We start from the raw sequence: 18091 nt of genomic DNA on the forward strand, positions 1-18091 counted from the left end.
TGGCCCCGAATGCCATAGTGACCATTGCTCCCCCACCCACAGCCCATGCCACTCACTGGTTTTCTGTGGTTTGTTTCCTTCTCATTTTTTCACCCCCAGGCTCAGGAACTGCTCTGGGCTCTCAGGGGATGGCCACTACTCCCCACCCCCACCCCAAGCCCAGGCCTCTGACCTCTCCTGCCACTTTGACCTAAGTGTGCACAAATCCCTTTTTCTCCTTTGGTCTGGCAAACAGGGTTGGAATGTTTTCAAAAGGAATTTTACCAGGAAACTAAAAGAAAAACAAAATCCAAAAAAGGAAAAGCAAATAGAGAGGAACGGATATGTATCCGGAGCACTGATTTCTCATCCTGAGATTATGACATTCCAGACCAGACTGGCCGGTTTAAGGTAGTTCAGGCAGCACCGTGTCCCCCCGGCTCACGCAGCCTCTGAGTTCAGAGTGGCCTCCAGGTAGAGCTGCCTTGGTTTCGGTGGGGGGGGGATTATCACCCCCTTCCAGGGCCTGCTTCCTGATCAGCCCTCCCTAAAGGTGTCCTCCGGTGGCCCTGGTCACATGCAGGAGCACCATCCCCTGCAGCTTGTGTGTGTCCTGCCCCTGCCTTTCTCACCAAGTTAGAAAAAAGACCAGCCCCCACCTGCCCCGCTTTCTGTGGCTCAGGCTTGTCAGTCCTGCTCCATTTCTCTGTGCTGTTGTTTTGTCTGAAGAGTACTCACTAGGCAACCATTATAGGTGGTCCTACCTTTTGTGGAATCTAGCTACTTTGTCTATTTTAAGAAAACACCTGTTCTTAACCATCCGGGACTGGTCTCTGGGGAGCGGGGCACCGGGACCGCTGAAAACAGGAGTGTCTTCCCAGGACCAGTTGCTACGACCAGCAGACTGGGAAAATCTGATGGACGCGTGTAACTCTTCCCTCAATTGCAGAACAGAAATAAGTGACACGCCCTGAGTGCCAACGAATGCTCAGTTCCGCCCCAACTGAGAGAATTCTTCCCATACCTCCAGGTACCCTCCCCAGAATGGTGCTCTGGGGGATGATCTCAACAAACTCAAGTCATTTCAGTTTAACGGTATCAATTTCTTAAGCTCATAGAGTCCACAGTATGAAGAGGGTGTTGGCCCCACATTTTCCCACCACCCTTCCTTGGCTCCCTCCCTAGGTCCATTCTCGACCCTCTGCCTTGGAAACAAGGTTGGTCCTCACTGGGTGTTCCTCCATCCTTCCTTTACGGGTGTGGCTGGGGAGAAGTGAGCCTGCCTACGTAGGAAAGGTGCCTTCCTGAGAGGCATGGCTCCATAAAGCTCCTTCCCTAACCAGCCTGTCCCACAAGATGCTGTTGTCCTCTGGGAAGATCTCTGGTTCTTCCACTTCTGGTGATGCAAATGGGGGGGGGGGGTGGGGAGATCAGGAGATAAGCCTGCTTCTCCGGCCACAAGATCCGGTTTGGGATGGATGGAGCAGAGGAGAAAGCAAGGGGTAGGAGTCAGGCCGAGATGACTTTTTGCTCACTGGGGGCTCCAGGTCTGCTTTGTTCTTATTTTGTTTTGCTTTCATTTGTTCTCACAATCCCAGAAGGAGAACTGTCCTGGTGGCGAGGCAAGGTGGTCCCCCAGCTGCAGAGAATAGAGGGCAAGACTGACACTCCTCAGCGGGGTGGTTTTGATTCTCCTCTTGGCCGTCTCCTGTCTCAGGTACACTTCATGAGGAGCCTGCAGGGAAGTTGAAGGAGAATGGAGTTACTCTCCTTAATCTCACCTCTCCAACCCCAGGGGTTCCCTCTTGGCTCCTTCCCAGAATCCCTCCATCAAGAGTATGGCAGACAGGCACTCACTGCCGGCCTTGGGCTCAGGACGGCTGAGCTGACTTCTTCTGGAAGAGATCCGAGAGTCGGGGGGCCAGGGAGGCAGCCCCCTTCCCAGCCGCTGGCTGTGGTTGTTCTCCATGTCCTCCAACCAGTCTGACCTCCACTCCCACAGGGGCAGGGAGAGGGTGGAGGTCAGGAAGAGGTCATCCCGGGGGGAGGTTGGTGAGGAGGCATCTGTCAGGGAGGGTAGATTTGTTTGTGGAGGGTTGGCCTTCACTCTGAGGGACCAGTTTAGGGCAGAACACTTAGGACCTGCTTAAGGCATACATCCAACCCAGAAGATAACCTAGCCCCAACTCGGTCCATCAATTCTGGGGCCACTGGAATGAGTCCATTGGTTTCTTAGGGAGAATAGCTTGAACTGTTTCCTCCTAGCCCACCTCTGGCCTTCTTTTTATTTATTTATTTATTTATTTATTTTGAGAGAGACAGGCAGTGTGAGTGGGGGGAGGGGCAGAGGGAGAGGGAGACAGAATCCCAAGCAGGCTCCACACTGTTGGTGTGGAAACCATGAGATCACGACCAGAGCCAAAACCAAGAGTCAGACACTTAACTGACTGAACCACCCAGGTGCCCCCCAGCTCTGGCCCTCTATCCATACTCTTTCCCTTCACCCTTCCTCTCCCCGGGCACCTTTCTTCTCCCTCTGTTGTGGGCGCTTCTACCCTGGATAATCCTTGCTTTCCCGTTTACTACAAGCCTGGTTGTTTTTATTGGGGTTCATAAGATGGCGATAGGGGATCTGACAGAGTGTATGAGGAAGGGGCACGGGGAGCCCTGAGCTACCTTCTGTTGCCATGGAGATAATGGGCCCACTCTGGTAGACATGTGAAGGAGTGAGCCCATCTTCTCTTTACCCCAGCCACAGACAGGACAAGAGGAGGGCTTGCAAGCACAGTGGGAAATAAGAGAGAAAACAGAAGTTCCCATCATGAGGAGAATCTGAAACGGGGTTGGAGTAAATAGTAAATAGAAGAGGTGGGGAGCAATCTTTCCTGGTGATCGGTGTCTGGGTAAGACGAGGGACCTGGGGGGAGGACAACACAACTGGCTGCCTCTGGGCTTTAGACTTGAACATTTTGTCCTTGTTCTTGTGGGCAACCTTGGGCAAGTTAAAAAACCTGTTTGACTTACAGTTCCCTCATTTGGAAGAGAAAGATAAGCAATATTTTTCATAGAGTTGTTAATATTGAATGTATATAAAGCACTTACCACAGGGCCTGGGGCATAGTAATCATTCAATAAAAGCTGGCTGTTTTAAGGATAACCACAAAGACAATGATTGGGGGGCGCCTGGGTGGCTCAGTCGGTTTAGCGTCCACCTCTTAATTTCGGCTCAAGTCATGGTCTCACAGTCGTTAGATTGAGCCGCACATCAGGCTCTGTGCTGACAGCACTGAGCCTGCTTGGACTTCTTTCTCTCCCTTTCTCTCTGCCCCTCCCCCTGCTCACGAGGGCTCTCTCTCTCTCTCTCTCTCTCAAAATAAACTTAAAAAAAAACAACAAAGACAAAGATTAGGAAGCCTTGCCTCTTGGTTGGGGAAAAGGAGGGAGGGGTTCTTATGGGATCTGAGTTCATTCCAAGGGGTGGGGTGAGGAGGAAGGCAGGGTGGTCTCACATACCCATGAAGACGCAGTCGGCCTCCCTGGGCTCCAGACCAAAGCCAAAGCTGTCCACAGCCATTGCCAGGGCCCGGGCAAAGTGGGCGTCCGCAAGGAAGGAGCCGTCAGAGGAGCTGACAAGGCTGGCTCTGGCGCTGGGGGCGTTGTCCTCAGAGGCTGAGCCCCAGCCGTTGGCCAAGGAGCCCTCGCTGGGGGTGGGGGTGGGGCAGGGCCGGGGTGGGCACAGCAAGCCCCTCACTTCGGACCCCACCCCTCCTCCGGCCCTGCCTACGTCCGCCAGCTCTGAGGCTGTCGGGATGCTGATGTAGCCGTAGGTGACAGGGGGTGAAGGAGCCCTTGGCATAGGAGAGACACTATTCCTAGAAAAGGCAAAATGGGACACAGGGCTATGGCTGAGGTGGGTCTACTGGCACAGCAGAGACATTCCAGTTGAGATAAGCATGCCCCTGTTGTGTGCGTATCTGCAGTCCTTTGGTCATCCCTCAGACAACTCACCTGGGGGTCTCCTCACCGTCACTGAGCTCCAGGCACAGGGCCACCTCCTCAGGAGTCAGTACACTGTCCTGATCTTCCCCCAGGGATGACAGCGAGGAGCTGGACAGACGACTGGAAGGTGGACTGGGGCCAGAGAGGGAAGAGGCCTGGGGGCTGGAGGGACTGGGGGGACTGGAGGGGACAGGGATGGGGAGGGGGGCGGCTGGCAGTGGGAGGGAGGAGGGAGCTTGGGGCTCCGCCGAGGGCCTGATGGGGGTAAGAGAGTGATGACAGGGTCATTCCTGCAACCCCTGTCCACCCCTCCCCCAGCCCCTATTCAAGCACAGCAAAGACCCCTCACACCCCAGTCCCCCACCCCTGCTTCCTGACCCCATGCCCTCTTACTGGGTCTGCTGACTCTGAGTGGAGGCTCCGCGAGAAGCGAGGGGTGCTGGGGGGAGAGGGCGCGAAACCAGCTCATTGGAGGATCGGAGGAGCTGCGGTCCCAGGGCCCTCCAGGCAACCAGAGCTTGGGGCACGGCTCCTGGAGAACAATAGCCTAGGGGTGAGAATGGCAGGGCCCCCATGAGCCCCAGCCCCAACCCTGTCCCCCAGCTTCCTGTTCCCACTCCCACCCCTACACCCTGCCTCACCTCCTCACTTTCCTCTCAGGGCCTCCTCTTACCTGGACTTTGGGAAAGGTTCTTGGAGCCTTTACTCCCCAACTCCCAGGCCCAGAACTCCATAGGGTGGCTGGCCCGGAGGGGCGGGGAGCTGTTGGCTTGGTGCAGCTCTGCAAAGGCGAGAGTCAGTGGGTGGGGGGCAAGCCAGGGTGGGCCTTTCAGACCCCAACCACAGGCTCTATGTTCAGCCTTGTCATTCAGTCAGGCGTTAGGGTCCCTGAATTCAGAGACAAGAGGGAAGAACCTCCCTGCGTCCTCTGCCCCGCCCCCCTTCCCCCATGCAGGAAGGTAGCACGAGGCTTGGAGTCAAAAGACCTGCGCTCACAGCCCAGCGCAGTTACATAGTTGCTGTGTGACCTCAGGCAAATCCACTAAATTTTCTGGGCTCCTGTTTCACTTGGGAACATCCAGTGAAACCATAGTTTTGCCAATTTTAATTTATTTCTAAAAACAGATTGGAAAGTTCCTGGTGCCTAAAAGACACTTGGACAACTTTCTTTTCCTCATGTATACATCCCAATCTTCCTGATCTCTATCCCCCTACCTTGCTACTCTTCTCATGAATTTTGGCTCTGTGAAGACAAATACCCCTTCTTTTCTTGAAGAGAATCTGTTAATTTCCATTTCTCACATTACAAATATCTCATGTGGTTGTGGGTAACCTTGCCCGAGAAACCCGAGTGTTTCTCACTTGGGAAGAAGGGTTGGACTATCAAGTTGAGCTGAGTAGGTAAGACAACCCCACACCATGCCGAGTGGGACAGGAGTCAGCTGAGGAGGAGAGGACCTCTAGAATAGGAAGAGTGTTGGTCTCACCCAGGGAGACAGTGCCCTACCGATAGATATTCGGTGATATTTGTTGAATGAATGAACAAACAGATGGATAATATGAGAGAGGTAGATGTAAACACAAGGTGAGAAGAATCACAAGATTGCGGCTACCATCTGGCTCACATGGCCACTCAAGAGACAGGGCTCTCAGTGAACTCTGATAGTGGAGAAGCTGAGGTAACTGAAGAAACAGACCTAGCTGGGTGCAGTGACCCTAGAGCATGCTTTTTGGTCAGGCCAAACCCCAAACGGATCTCAGTTTAAGCCAAAAGGGAACCAGAAGGGTGATAGAGGGAAGAGATTTCCTCAAGACCAGGAACCAGGAAACTATCAAGTAAAGGCAAAAAGGAACCAGTCTTCAGATTAGTGCCACATGATCAGAAGCTCAGTTAGGAAGGGGGTTCCTTCCTTGGTAAACCAGAGACCAGGCAGGATCCTCAAGGCACAGCTGTCCTCAAAGATTTGGATGCTACCATGGGCAGGTTCAGAGCAGGGAGGAGATCAAGGCTACGGCATTCCCTGAGACTATCTGGCCCCTGGGAATCCCTATACGGTGGCCAGACCTTCTGAGCCTCTGGGATGAAAACCCACACAATGGCTAGACTTCCTCCACCAAAATTTCCTTTTGTACCTACGCTGCTTTGTTTTTCAAATTTCCTTTAGTTGTTGTATGATCTAGGGAGTTCTGGAGGCCACCTTCAGGTGCTCCAACTCTGCTCTCAACAGCTTTGTCTCGTCTGGTGCCTGGCTTCCTGAGTAAGCTCAGAAATGGGACCCATGTCGGTTGGTTGGTTTGTGTGGAAGAGGAAGAGGAAAGGCCAGTCCCAGAAAAGGCCACATTTGTCCCAACCCATTCATTTCCTCTAAAGGATTCTCATAACAAAAAGCCTCCTTCCACCCTGCTTGTAATTACTTGGATCTTAGTTTCACTGTTATTTGAGCAAACTACACCATAAAAATGTTATGAAGGTTAGGTCAAATCTCACTGGGCACACCTGAATGGCAATTAATATTTGTGCTAATTAATTAATGAATTAATTAGGATATTCAGTGGGCGTATCTGGAAGAGTGAAACTAACATCCTTATATAATGGATGAAACACGGGAGAGTACAGTTCTAAGCATATCAGTGGTGGAGAAAAAAACCCACCTAAGGGCAAATAATAAGAAAAAAAGAATAAACAGGTCAAGGGAGTAGGGGGCACTGAGAGAGCTTGCCAGCGTTAGATGACAAAGAATCCTCAGTCTTTTGGACTGACAGCAGCAGAGCCAAACTCCATGGCTCTGACCAGACCATAGCACGAACTTGCTGTGGCTGAGGTCCCAGGAGCCAGAGGTGGGCAATTAAGTGTCCACCAGCCCAGGGGCCTTACTGTGGTCAACCAGTGGGGCTGGGGTGAAGAGACACAGGGTGAAGTGAGGACCTAAGTCTCATCTTGGATTTGGAACCTTTCTGAAGAATTGGCTGTAGAAAATTTCTCATTTTTTTTTTCCCAGCAGTATTAACAGTCGAAGATGAGCTCTACATTAAATCGGGTCAGTGCCGTTCTCCGTGGGAAGGCTGGGTTTTAAATGGGACTGTTTCAATCCCTTTTTAGCTGCTATTTTGTGCCCACTGAGGATTCCTAATGCAATACATCTGAGGCGAAGCTGGAAAGAATGCCAGCTTTGCTAATATTTAGAGTCATAAAGTTCTGGATATTGGACAAGCTCTTAATTACTCTGTATCCATCTTTGTCTCTGTGAAATTTGGATTATATCCACTGGGGGGAAAAAAAAGAATTGGCTGTAGGACATTCGTAAGTCTTACTAAGCAGCACAGAAGGCTTGTGAAGACAGCAGGTGGGGCTCAGACCCACGTTCAGAAACAAGAGAAAATAGTGATAGAATCGAATCCTCTAAGGGAGCTCTCAGAGGGTGGCCTTAGGAAGCAGACCTTTTTGGCTTCGAATCTGAGTTCGGCAGCTTACTGACTTGTGGGATTTTGAACAAGTGACTCATTTCTGATCCTCTTTCCCCACCTGCAAAATTAGAGAAATAGTATCTAGCCAATAGGTTGGGGGGATTAAATGAAACAAATAAAGCACCTAACGTATAGTAGTTCCAAAAGAAACAGAGACTGTAATTATTTCTCTCTGGAAAGGCGAAGCAAGTAGCTGGAATTCAGGAGAGGAATCTGGGCAGAAGGGAATTACTCAATCTGCTCTGGGAAGTGAGTGGGGAGTCAGTGCCTGGAGAGGCCCGTGCACAGTGTCCATGGAGATGAGGCTTCAAGCTAGCACCGGTTGCACACCGCCAGGTTCTAGAGTTCCTTATGTGCTGGTCAGGCACTGTCACCATACTCTGAGCCCTTAGACGGCAAGAACTGTCTCTTGTGTCCCCACATCTGGCTTACAGTGGTGCTTACGAAATGTTTGCCAAATTCAATTGCATGCAGAAAGAGGGCCCACTGCTGGTATGGGCTGAGTGGAAGCAGACAACCATGTAAAGAAAAGCGGAGGCCAGCACACCCCTCGCTGAGTGCCTTGGGGATAGCGGAGAGACCTGGTGTCCACCAGGGCAGGGAACTGGAAGCCGTGGGTGGGATACAGCCCACATCTGGCTTCGAGGTCTCCAGGCCCCGGTCCCACCACGTTCCCACTCCTGGTCCTCCTGCCACCCTCTTCGGGCTGTGTCTATGCTCCCCATCCTTACCCTGCTTCTTTTTGGCCTTCCAAGCCTCCACAGGGGCCAGAGGCAAGCGGGGAGAAGAGAGTCCCCTGTGGCTGCAGAGGCTGTCTGGACTGGGCCAGGGGCTGGAGAGCCGGGCCAGCTGGGGCGGGAGGCGCCTGACAGCTGGGGTCCGGGGGCTTGGCCGGGCTGGGGGGCTGGAAGGCAGCTCAGCGATGAGGGAGCCATAAAAAGTGCTGGTGTCGGGAAGCAGGGGCACACCAGGGCTTCGGGGATCCCAGGAGATCACTGTGGTAAAAATGACAGGAAGAATTACGGTGAGTGCCTCCCACCCCCACAACGCCCATCTCCAGCCCTGGGATCCCTGCTCCACTGCAGAGCCCTGGCCCCACTGGGCATGCTCACAGGAGCGACGACAGTCTAGTGGGTCCCGGGGGTCCACTCCCAGCCTGCTGCTGAGGCTGCTGCTGCTGCTCAGGTCCCGAGAGCCAGAGGTAGAGCGCCAAGTGTCTGCCAGCCAAGGGGAGTCACTGTGATCCATCCTGGGACAATGGGGGGGGGGGAGACAGAAGAAATGGGGTGAAGCGAGATCATTGGACAAGACCTCCAGTTCAGAGGGTAGCAGAAGGGGTTGAGTAGAGGGTGGCAGCAGCTTTATTCTTGCTGCTTCCCAGGCCTTTACAGACTCCTTAGGATCTCTGACCTGGCATCCCAAAACTCAGTGGTCCTTTCTTATTCTGGGACCGGGGAAGTCCAAGTGGCCCAGAATGAGGAGGCATTAAAGAGAGACAGCTATGTGTTGAAACAAAGGGAACACAGATCCGGGGACAGACAAACCCAGTGTGAAAATCCCCATCTGCTACAGCCTACGTGTGCGACTCCGGGCAAAGAAGTCTATTAGCCTCTCTAAGCCCTGGTTCTTTATCTGTAAAAGGGCTGCCATATAAGGCTGATGTTTTGAGTTGAAATGAGGAAATGTGAGATCACTCAGCTGGCAGAGCAAGAGTTTGCTACGTGGAATTTGCCTTCTCTACCTCTAGTCTGGTTCCCTTTGAACCGGGCGTCCTGCTGGCCGCCTGAGCAATCTTTCAAGAACAGAGATCATACCAAAGCACTTCTCTGCCTAGAGCCGTCAGTGGCTCCCCATTTACCAGCTGCCTAGCAGGGCGAGCAGCACCCTTGTTGGTCTGGCCTTCAGCTCCCTGACCTTATCCTTTACTCCGATACATCTTGCAACCCACATCCTAGCCAGACCAAACAGCTTAGCTTTCCCTATGAACACAGCAGGCTAGTTCTTCCCGCTGCTCTTTTGCCTTTCCCCCTCGTACCATCAGGGTAGACGTGGAATTTCCCCCCACCCCACCTCTTCCACGTGTCTTATACATGTTTCCGCACATCTAGCTCTCGATTGCCTGCATATGCTGGCATGGCTGTCCGGCGGACGGAGCCTGTGCTAAAGAGATGGATGAACAAGAGAATCAGAGTGGAATCCCCTTCAGAGACAAGGGATAAAGTTCCAGGGGAGCCAGAGAAGGTTCGGGGACAGAACAAAGGCCAGGAAGGAGCTGGAAGAGAAAGGCCAGTGAGCACAGAATAACGCAGGAATATACGGCCCCAGCCCACTCGGAACCTTGCAAAATGGTAACCCAAGGGCTGGACGTGTCTGGCACATTGTAGGTACTTGATAAACTTCTGTTGAAAGATGCAGACTTGGAACGTGAAGCCCTTTCAGAGGAAATCCAACGAGATAGAAGAGCAGAGAGATGAAATGGTTATTTAGTGTGAAACTCAGCCAACAGGACAAAAAAGTATCTTTTCTTTCTTGGCACCCTGTCTCATAACCACAGACTTGCTTTGGCAGCCAAAGACACTTGGAGCAGGTGTACCTGCAAGCTGACCCTGCTACTGAGAACGAGGCGTGAGAATTGAGAACATAGGGGCAGAGCGCCCTCTGCTGGAACTGTGGGTGATTATTGTGAAGATCACTCCCTATCTGGGTGATTTCCTGAATGCCAAGGCGCTGCTAGGCAGACCCGGGGTCTACAGAGAAAATGAGAAATTAGGCCGGTCGTCCCGTGCTAGTTATTCCCCACCTAGCAGAATGGGTCAGCAGGAGAGTGTAGTGAGAATTAGTGAGAGGTGGGTGACAAGAGTCCTAGATTGGGAATTCAGAAGGCCAGCTACTAGCAGTGTAGCCTCGGGCAAAGTCACTTAAGTCTCGCGTCTCCGCGTCTCCGTTTACTCAACTGTCAAGCGGTGTGGTAGGAACACTAATGAAAGAGAAATTAATTCTCACTTGGAGTTCAGGAGAGATTTGGGTAGTAGGGTCCCGAACTGCCTGGCAGTAGGGGAGACAGCATTCCATCCAACTCTCTGTCCCAGCTCCACGACCCCTTGGCCCCTCTACCTGCCCCCTCACCTCAAGCCCCCCCCCCCCCCCCGGATTTCATCTCTCACCTGTGTTTTAGGATGGCGTCCTCACTGGTGTATCTGTACAGACCTGGGAGAGAGCAAAAGGGAGAGAGATAAATCCAGAGGGCCTAACACCTGGCCAGAGATCTAAGCCCCTGCATTGTGCGGCCTGGGACCCCCGGGGGTCCATCCTCTTACCCGGGCCCAGGTGCACCCCAGCTCTGCGCCGGCGGTGGACACACACGGCAGTGCCCAGCAGCAGCAGCCAGAGCACGACACCCCCGCTAGCAATCACTTCTGGCCGCCTTAGGGCGGCCCTCAGCTGCTCCAGGGTCCAGGGACCATCGCTGAGTTCTTGAGTGGCTCGCTCCATGGTCCGCTCTATGTGGGAATTTGAGCTCAGTGGGAGGGGTGGGTGGCGCTATGAGGGTCATGCAGACAATGAGCTGGACGTGTGAGGCGGGAACAGGGCGAGAGGAAGGTGGGGATGGGGGCTCGCGGGGTACGGGTGGGCACCGCCCTCACCTAAGAGGAGGCAGACAGGGCTACTGGGGGGCCCAGCCCCAGCGCCCGTGACCGCAGCCACTTGTACACAGTAGGAACCTGGCATCTGGGTGGCCATCTCCAGCTGGGTCTGCTCGCCCGCCACAGTCCAGTTGGCTGGGGGCAACGAAGTGTTGCCCAGGCTCCAGATCTGAGGCACAAGGGGAAATGGGCACTCACCACCCCCCGCACCACCCCCTGCGCCATCCCAGCGGCCGAGTCCTCCACCACTGGCCATGTGGTCATCCTGCCCCGCTCTTCCCCTGGGAGCACTCCCCCACCCGATGTAGCCACACTTCCTATTCCCTTCTCCCTACAGAGTGAGAGAGCCTTCTCTCTAGGCTGACAGCAGGGGGGACAAAAAACAATCTGCTAAAATGGGCGTTAGACCGCGGTTCTCCAATTTCGCTGTGCTTTCGAGTCACTGGGAGGATTTGTTACCAATCCAGGTTGCTAGGTCCGTCCCTGAGTTTCTGATTCATCAGCCTGGGAAGGACCCAAGGATTTGCATTTCTAACAAGTTGTCAGGGGATGCTGGTGTTGCTGGCCCAAGAGCCACATTCTGAACCCACTGGCTTAGAAGTTGACAGTCAGACACAGCCTGGTTTGGTTCCTGCTCTGTTTCCTGCACCTGTGGCCTTGGCCTCACTCTCCATGTCCATAAATTAGGGATAATAACCGAGGACGGACTCTAAGATGAAATGAGATCACGTAGGAAAGTGCCTGGCAGTGTCGGGCAGACCCCTTGCTCAGTGACAGCAAGTTTTCCTTGCCTCTCTGCACAGGTGCTGCTTCCTAGTGCCCAGAACAAGGGTATGCAGGATGCCAGGCAAGAGGATGTCCTGGCACCACTAGGCAGGTGGTGGTGGTGGGGTACCTGGTAGCCACGGATGATGCCATTGTGGTTTTCAGCAGGTGGTGGGACCCAGCTTACAAGGACACTGCCGTTGCCAGGTTTTAAGGTCACCTCCCCGGGAGGGGCATTGGGCACTGGAGGGGAGGAAGAGAGGCTGTAAGGGATGCTGAAGAAGGGGACTCTAGGAAAAAGATCTGGGACGGGGACATGGTCAGAGACCACACTGGTAAGAATAGGAGATTCCTGCAGCTCTGCTTGCCTGGCCATGGCAGAAGGGAGTCCAGGAGTAAGGCCCACCGTCCCTCCGAACTGGAGTGGGACAGTCCAGGGGCCCGCAGACAAGAAGGCGTCACAGAGTATACTGTTGGGTCCTTTAGACATCTGTCTCTGACCTTGTTCAGGCAGCCTCAGGAGCAGCACGTTGCTGTCAGGGCCTTGAGCCCGGCCGGAGAACGGTCTCACTTTGAACTCGTAGTCTTTGCCCCAGAGGAGGCCCCCAAGCTCGGCGCTCTGCCAGCCGGCCAGTAGGGCCTCTGCCCAGGGAGCTCCCGGGCCTCCTGGGGCCGTCTGGACCCTGAACAGGGCTGTGTACGACTGAGCAGGTGCAGCAGGGCCGCTCACCTGGGAAAGAGTCCAGAGGAAGGATAGGAGGTCAAGGAGTTGACGGCCGGCTCTTTCTTGAGCTCGGACTGGCACCCACCCCTAGGGCCTGGGCCTCACCTTCCAGCTGAGCCACACAGCAGGCCCGGGCTTGGGGCTCTTTTCGGGGTCTGGGTTCAGCAGGGTCACATTTTCCAGCTGAATATGCACAGCCAGCAACTCCAGAGGTTCCTTGTAGTTCTGGGGCTCTGTGGAGAGCGTAGGGCTGGGCTGGGGGCCGTAGGCCAGAGTGATGGGACTGAGGGGTGAAACATCCCCCAGACTTGGAGAAACCACAACTCCTAGATTTCCCAGTCTAGAGCACTCCTATTTCTACTCCAGGATTGGGGAACATCCCTCTCGATGGGGCCCGTGTCACTCTGATCCTGATCCCAGGTTGACCCCCACGTACGCTGACCCCAGCCAGAACCAGGCCCTAACTTTAGCTGACCACCCTCGACTTACCCTGGACAGACACCCTGGCTGCCCGGCTCTCCCGTCGTCCTGCGCTGTTGGTGGCCACACACATATAGGTGCCGGTGTCGCCCTTCTCTGCTCTTGCCATCTGCAGCGACCCCCTGGAGACCTGTCAGGGCCAGCCAGGCGCTTTGTGAAGTGTCTCATTTGGGAGGGGCTCAGACTGGGGAGGGAAGCTTCAGGCCTCATTGCCTTCCCTTCCTCAAATTCTGCAGGGGACACGGGGGCTGGAGGGCAGGTGACTCCCTCAGGGTGTGCCCAGTTATGCTCAGGACCATAGAAAGTATGGGGAAGGGGGGCTCACTCACCACGTGCCGCCCTGGCTGTAGGGCCAGTGGTTTTCCATCCTTCCACCACGAGACCGTGGGCTCCGGGTGGCCCCAGGGCGGCCCGCACTCCAGAACCACCTGCTTGCCCACAGTGGCCACTGTATCCTGAGGCTGGGTCTGGAAAGCCTCCCGAAGGACTGCAGGGATGATGGAGGGTCAGCAGGGAGGAACGTCCAGTGCTCCCCTCCGCAGAGGTCCTGCCTTGGTGTCTCCCACCACACTGGCCCCATTCTGGTCTATCCACCATTTCGCCGCCTTGTGCTTACTCTTCAGAGCCCCAGCCTCCTCAGTTCACCCAGCCCAGGCCTTCCCTCGTAGATATCCCCCTATATGTCCTCACCTCAGGCATCTGGCCTCAGGTGCACCCCGCCCCGGGCCTCCCCTCCCAGACCTTACCCGCCACAGACAGCCGAGCGCCTCGGCTGACCGCTGTGCCCAGCCGGTTGCTGGCCTCGCATGCATAGACACCCAGGTCTGTTGATAGGGCCTGGTCGTCGTGGGCACGTCCCCGGGCAGGGGGCCGCAGCAGTAGGAGCGTTCCGTCTGGTAGGAGATGGTGTATGTCTGGGGGCACCACGCTCAGGGGCTGCCCGTTCAGCAGCCAGCGGATGGTGGGAGGCGGCTGGCCCGAGGCTCGGCAGCTCATCTTGGCGGGGCCGGGGCCCTGGAGCAGCTGGTCCTGGGGATGGACTAGGATCTGGGGTGGGGAGTCCTGAGCCATACCTCCTGGAAGGGAAAGGGGGGCGGAGCCCAGTCCGACTACCAACAGGGCCCCCAAATCCCTGAACATCTCTTCTGCCCTCTCTTGCCTGAAGATAACTTCCATTAACAATCTGGGAGGGGAGAGAGCTGCTATGCAGGGCATCCAGGCAAGGATCTGCAGAGCTCTCAATCTGTCTGTCTCTGTCTCACATATACACCATCATCATCATCATCATCATCATCTCTGGTACCCCCACGAAAAAAGGGAAGCAAGGGAGCAAGGGGGATCTCTTCTCCCCTTGTCCAGGCCTTGGATCAAGGGAACAGGGGCTAGGAGAGGGGAGGGCCACACTCACCGGTGACAAGCAGAAGCAGGAGAGGCAGGGGCCACGGGGCCCCGAGGAGGCCTGATCCTCCAGAGCCCATGGCTGCTCTCAGGCCTCTCTCCTGGTCTCAGGCACTTTGTCCTGCAGCTCTGAGCTCACAGCGGAGGGAAGGAGGGGCGGGGTGGGGTGGTGGTGGTTGTTTGTGACCGAGACTCTGCCCCAGGAGGGAAGCAGCTTTGAGGAAGCCCATGCTTCCTGCCTGGCCCTCGGTGCCTTGGAGAACTGGGAGGAGACCAGCAGAGAGAAACTCTCTGCCCTTGACCCTTTAGCCATCACCCCTGACTCCAGCCCCGGCCCTAAAGTTTACCTTGTGATCTAGTCTGGGATTTCCTAAAGGCCATCCTCACACTGACGTAGTTCCAAAACACAGCCTTCGTCCTTTAACTTTCAGCCTCCATCTAAACCTTGATGGCCGTTCTTACCCCTCTGCTCTGAGTGGCTCCCTGCTAGAGTGGAATGGGGGCCCAGAGGTGGAGGCTCAGGGCACGGCAGTAAGAAGCTGAGGGGAGAGACAAGTGGGCTGAGGCAGCTAAGGGGAGGGAAGCAGGAGCATGTTGTCATCCCACAGCCCGGTTGCCCGAGGATAGGCGGTGGGTAGGGCAGAAGATGGGAAGCCTTAAGAGGCTCTGGGACAATCCAGGAGAAGCTCGCAGTGTGTTCCTGTTCAGCTCACAGACAAATCAAATAAGCTCTCTGAGACCTTGAGAGAGTCCCTTCATCCTTGCAAGCTCGTTTCCTTACCTGTAAACTAGGAGTAATAATGTGGCACCTGGGTGGCTCAGTGGGTTAAGTGTCCGACTCTTGGTTTCAGCTCAGGTCACGATCTGGTGGTTTCCTGAGTTCAAGCCCCGCATCAGGCTCTGCGCTGGCAGAGCAGAGCCTGCTTGGGATTCTCTGTCTCCCTCTCTCTCAGCCCATCCCCGACTCACGCTGTCTCTGTCTCTCTCAAAATAAATAAATTAAAAAACATTTTAAAAATAAGTAGGAGTAATAATAATAGTTCCCACCTCGAGGGCTGGAGCAAGGATGGGATGAGATATTGCATGAAATCCTTAGTACAGTGCCTGATGCGTTCTAAGTGATCAGTAAAGGTTAGCCAATATTGCTATTTATTTATTTTTATGCACATCCCATCACCGAAACTATTCGAGCATCTTCGGCAGGGATACTTTTCAGGCCCTGGAAGCGTGGTTGGAGTAAATGAACTTTACTGAGTCTTTCCATCCCTGAAACCTTGTGGCTATAGCAGGCAAGCCTCATAGCTTCTGAACCTGAAAAGCCTGTGCTCACCCTGCCGCTCCTCCCCCCCGCAACCCCCCCCCCCCCAGAGAGACGCTGCTCTCCCCTCTCAGAGCCCAGCTCCTGTTTACAGGTCTCTTCCTCCCAAATCTGGAATCTCAGCCATTTCCTGGAGCTGTTCCCGGAAGGCCAAGGCCAGGAGCTGAGGCTCAGCGGAAGAGTGTCCAGCCTTTGTTCCCCATTGTTCCCGGCCAGCTCCTCTGTGGGGCCCCTAATGCAGCTGACTCCCTCCCTTCCTCCCCCTTCCCAGCCCGACCTCTGTGCCAGCCACAGCCACAGCCCTAGGCCTCCTTCACTCCACCTTCTCTTTCCCCTCAAATGCGGACCAAGACTGATAAAGACAATCAGAACAAGAGAACACCATGGTCTCTACAAACTGGGCATTTCCAGCTGGTGAAGAATAGACAGAGTGAAAGCAATGTAGTGACAGGGCTGGAAGAATAGGAATTGGGGTTAGAGAACGGAGTCTGGTATTTCAGAAATGGAGGCGCTAAGGGCAATGACAATGTCCTTGGAACGAGCATGGGCACACGTGTGTCGGGCAGAGTGGAGCAGAGGTTATGACGTCAAGGGTCTGGGAGGCTGGAGTGATGAAAGGGGTATTCATGTGGACACTGAAGTCATCCAAGGACCAGACAAGGAAGGATGTGGCGGGACAGGTGGATTTCCTGCATGTACCACAATTTAGGATTTTCCCAAGTACGGAGCCCCCAAGCCCGCCTGCCCCCCCCCCCCACTGCCTGCTCCCAAGAACGTTGCTATCAGTAGTCTTTCTTTAGTCTCTTCTGCTTATACACTGGACTTAGGGAGCCAAACCAAGTTCTCCGCTAATGATTTGATGCCAACTTGATTTTCCTCAAATTTCTACAATCCATAAAGATGGTACAGATTCGTGACTAGCCCCATCCTCAGTTGAGTGAGAACAGGCAGGTTCACAGTGAGGAGGAGTTCCAGGGCCGTGCCCCAAGAATGGAGCCCCTGAGGCTATAGCAGCCTGAGGAACAACCCCTACCCCTCAGTCACGTACCTCATCCTCGAAGATGGCCTTCAGCTCAGCCTGTCTCCATTCCCAGACTCTGGAGAGCCAAGGGCTGAGAACTGAGCTGTTCCTGGGGGCCATTAAGACTCTCCTCACTCAGTCCAAGCATCCAGGGCACTCAGAGATCCATGGCGTGATGGCCAAGGGGAATTCCCAACAGTAGGGTATGTCTGGATGGCTCCCAGAGATCACAGTGCTCATTTCCAGCAACCTGGCCTAGCAGCATCCCTATTGTCTCATTTCCACCCACTAAGGAAGAGCCGACTGGATGAGTCATGCGGATGAGATTAGTCAGTGGGAGCTGCCCCCAGTTATTTCAAGGAAGTTCTGCTCTGGGGCCAGTGACCAGTTATACAGTATCTTCCTTCACCTCTTGGTTTTAGAGTTTTGTGTTTTTGTGAGTAATTCTTTAGTTGCGTATAAGAGGGAAGAGAGAAGAGAGGAGTTAAGTGTCCTTCTGAAGGACCCTCCAGAGGAAATGTTTTTCTGCTTCTGGCTCCTGGCTTCTCTGGCTTCTTATTCTGTGTTCTCTGAAGATGCAGCCAGGACTCCTGCTGGGCAAGCTGGTAGGGTGCAAGTATGAATTCAGGTAGGATTTGAAGTCAGTCACACTTAGGCATAGATCCTGGTTTCACCTCTTACTGGCAGAGAGACCTTGAATAAGTCACATGACCTCTCTGAGCCCCACGTTCCTTATCTGTAAAATGTTTGTGTGAGGTTTATGGATAGTAGATATGGAGATGTTAATACTAAATATGTGTTAATTATCTGTTGAGTGTTCTGGGAATGCCATACCCCGTCCCTGACCGGCACAGCCACAGCCAGCCCCAACTACTCATAGGTTTTCTTTTTGGTCTTGAGATCTTGCCCTTTGGGTCTTCTTGTTTTACCTTTTTTTTCTTCTTCTTCTTTGCTGAAGTCCCAATCTCCAAATTCTCATCTTTGTTGCAAGATGCCAATGGCTGGAGGGAAATGGAGGTGAATGGGAAAGTTGCCCTGATGCCATCTCACCGGCATAGCATCTAGTCCTTAGTTCCTGGTCCCATCAACATCATGGGCAATAACAAGGTTCATGGGGATATTACATCTAACCCTTTCAACCACACAGTTTCTTGAGGTTTTCAGCACCAATGATTATGGATCACACCTAGACCAAACATTGGAGATTGGGCCAAATGGAGATTTCAAAGGCTGTTAGCATCAACATTTAACCATCTGCTCACATGGCCAAGAAGAAAAAGGCATCAGTTACTGTCCTT

The 18091-nt window shown here is 54.0% G+C and overlaps 1 protein-coding gene across 8 annotated transcripts; it reads right to left on the bottom strand.

The window, feature by feature from the left end:
* Positions 1-1061: 1061 nt before the first annotated feature.
* ROBO4 (roundabout guidance receptor 4) lies at positions 1062-17009 on the bottom strand. 8 transcript variants are annotated; one of them, XM_045038485.1, is made up of 18 exons: positions 16821-17009; positions 13803-14132; positions 13386-13543; positions 13066-13186; positions 12682-12809; positions 12354-12582; positions 11983-12095; positions 11088-11256; positions 10761-10943; positions 10608-10650; positions 8556-8692; positions 8175-8438; positions 4652-4759; positions 4372-4525; positions 3988-4233; positions 3493-3878; positions 1837-2043; positions 1062-1714 (listed from the first exon to the last, which is right to left on the bottom strand). In XM_045038485.1, the coding sequence occupies exons 2-18, from the start codon at positions 14125-14127 to the stop codon at positions 1704-1706; spliced, it is 2982 nt and encodes a 993-aa protein (XP_044894420.1). In that variant the 5' UTR covers positions 14128-14132; positions 16821-17009; the 3' UTR covers positions 1062-1703. The 8 variants fall into 8 exon arrangements, with proteins under 8 accessions (XP_044894420.1, XP_019667052.1, XP_044894421.1 ...); XM_019811493.3 differs by lacking the exon at positions 16821-17009 and adding an exon at positions 14465-14970 and having other exon boundaries at positions 13803-14165; XM_045038486.1 differs by lacking the exon at positions 16821-17009 and adding an exon at positions 14465-14965 and having other exon boundaries at positions 13803-13949.
* Positions 17010-18091: the final 1082 nt, after the last annotated feature.

The sequence above is a fragment of the Felis catus genome, chromosome D1 (assembly GCF_018350175.1).
Source record: "Felis catus isolate Fca126 chromosome D1, F.catus_Fca126_mat1.0, whole genome shotgun sequence".
Taxonomy (NCBI): Eukaryota; Metazoa; Chordata; class Mammalia; order Carnivora; family Felidae; genus Felis; species Felis catus.

Coding starts and splice junctions, on each gene's coding strand:
- ROBO4 (XM_019811493.3), bottom strand. CDS start 14,534: ATGGGCTCTGGAGGATCAGGCCTCCTCGGGGCCCCGTGGCCCCTGCCT. Junction 14,166..14,464: donor CCTGCTTCTGCTTGTCACCG/GTGAGTGTGGCC, acceptor CCCTGTTGGTAG/TCGGACTGGGCTCCGCCCCC. Junction 4,526..4,651: donor GAACCTTTCCCAAAGTCCAG/GTAAGAGGAGGC, acceptor TCTCACCCCTAG/GCTATTGTTCTCCAGGAGCC.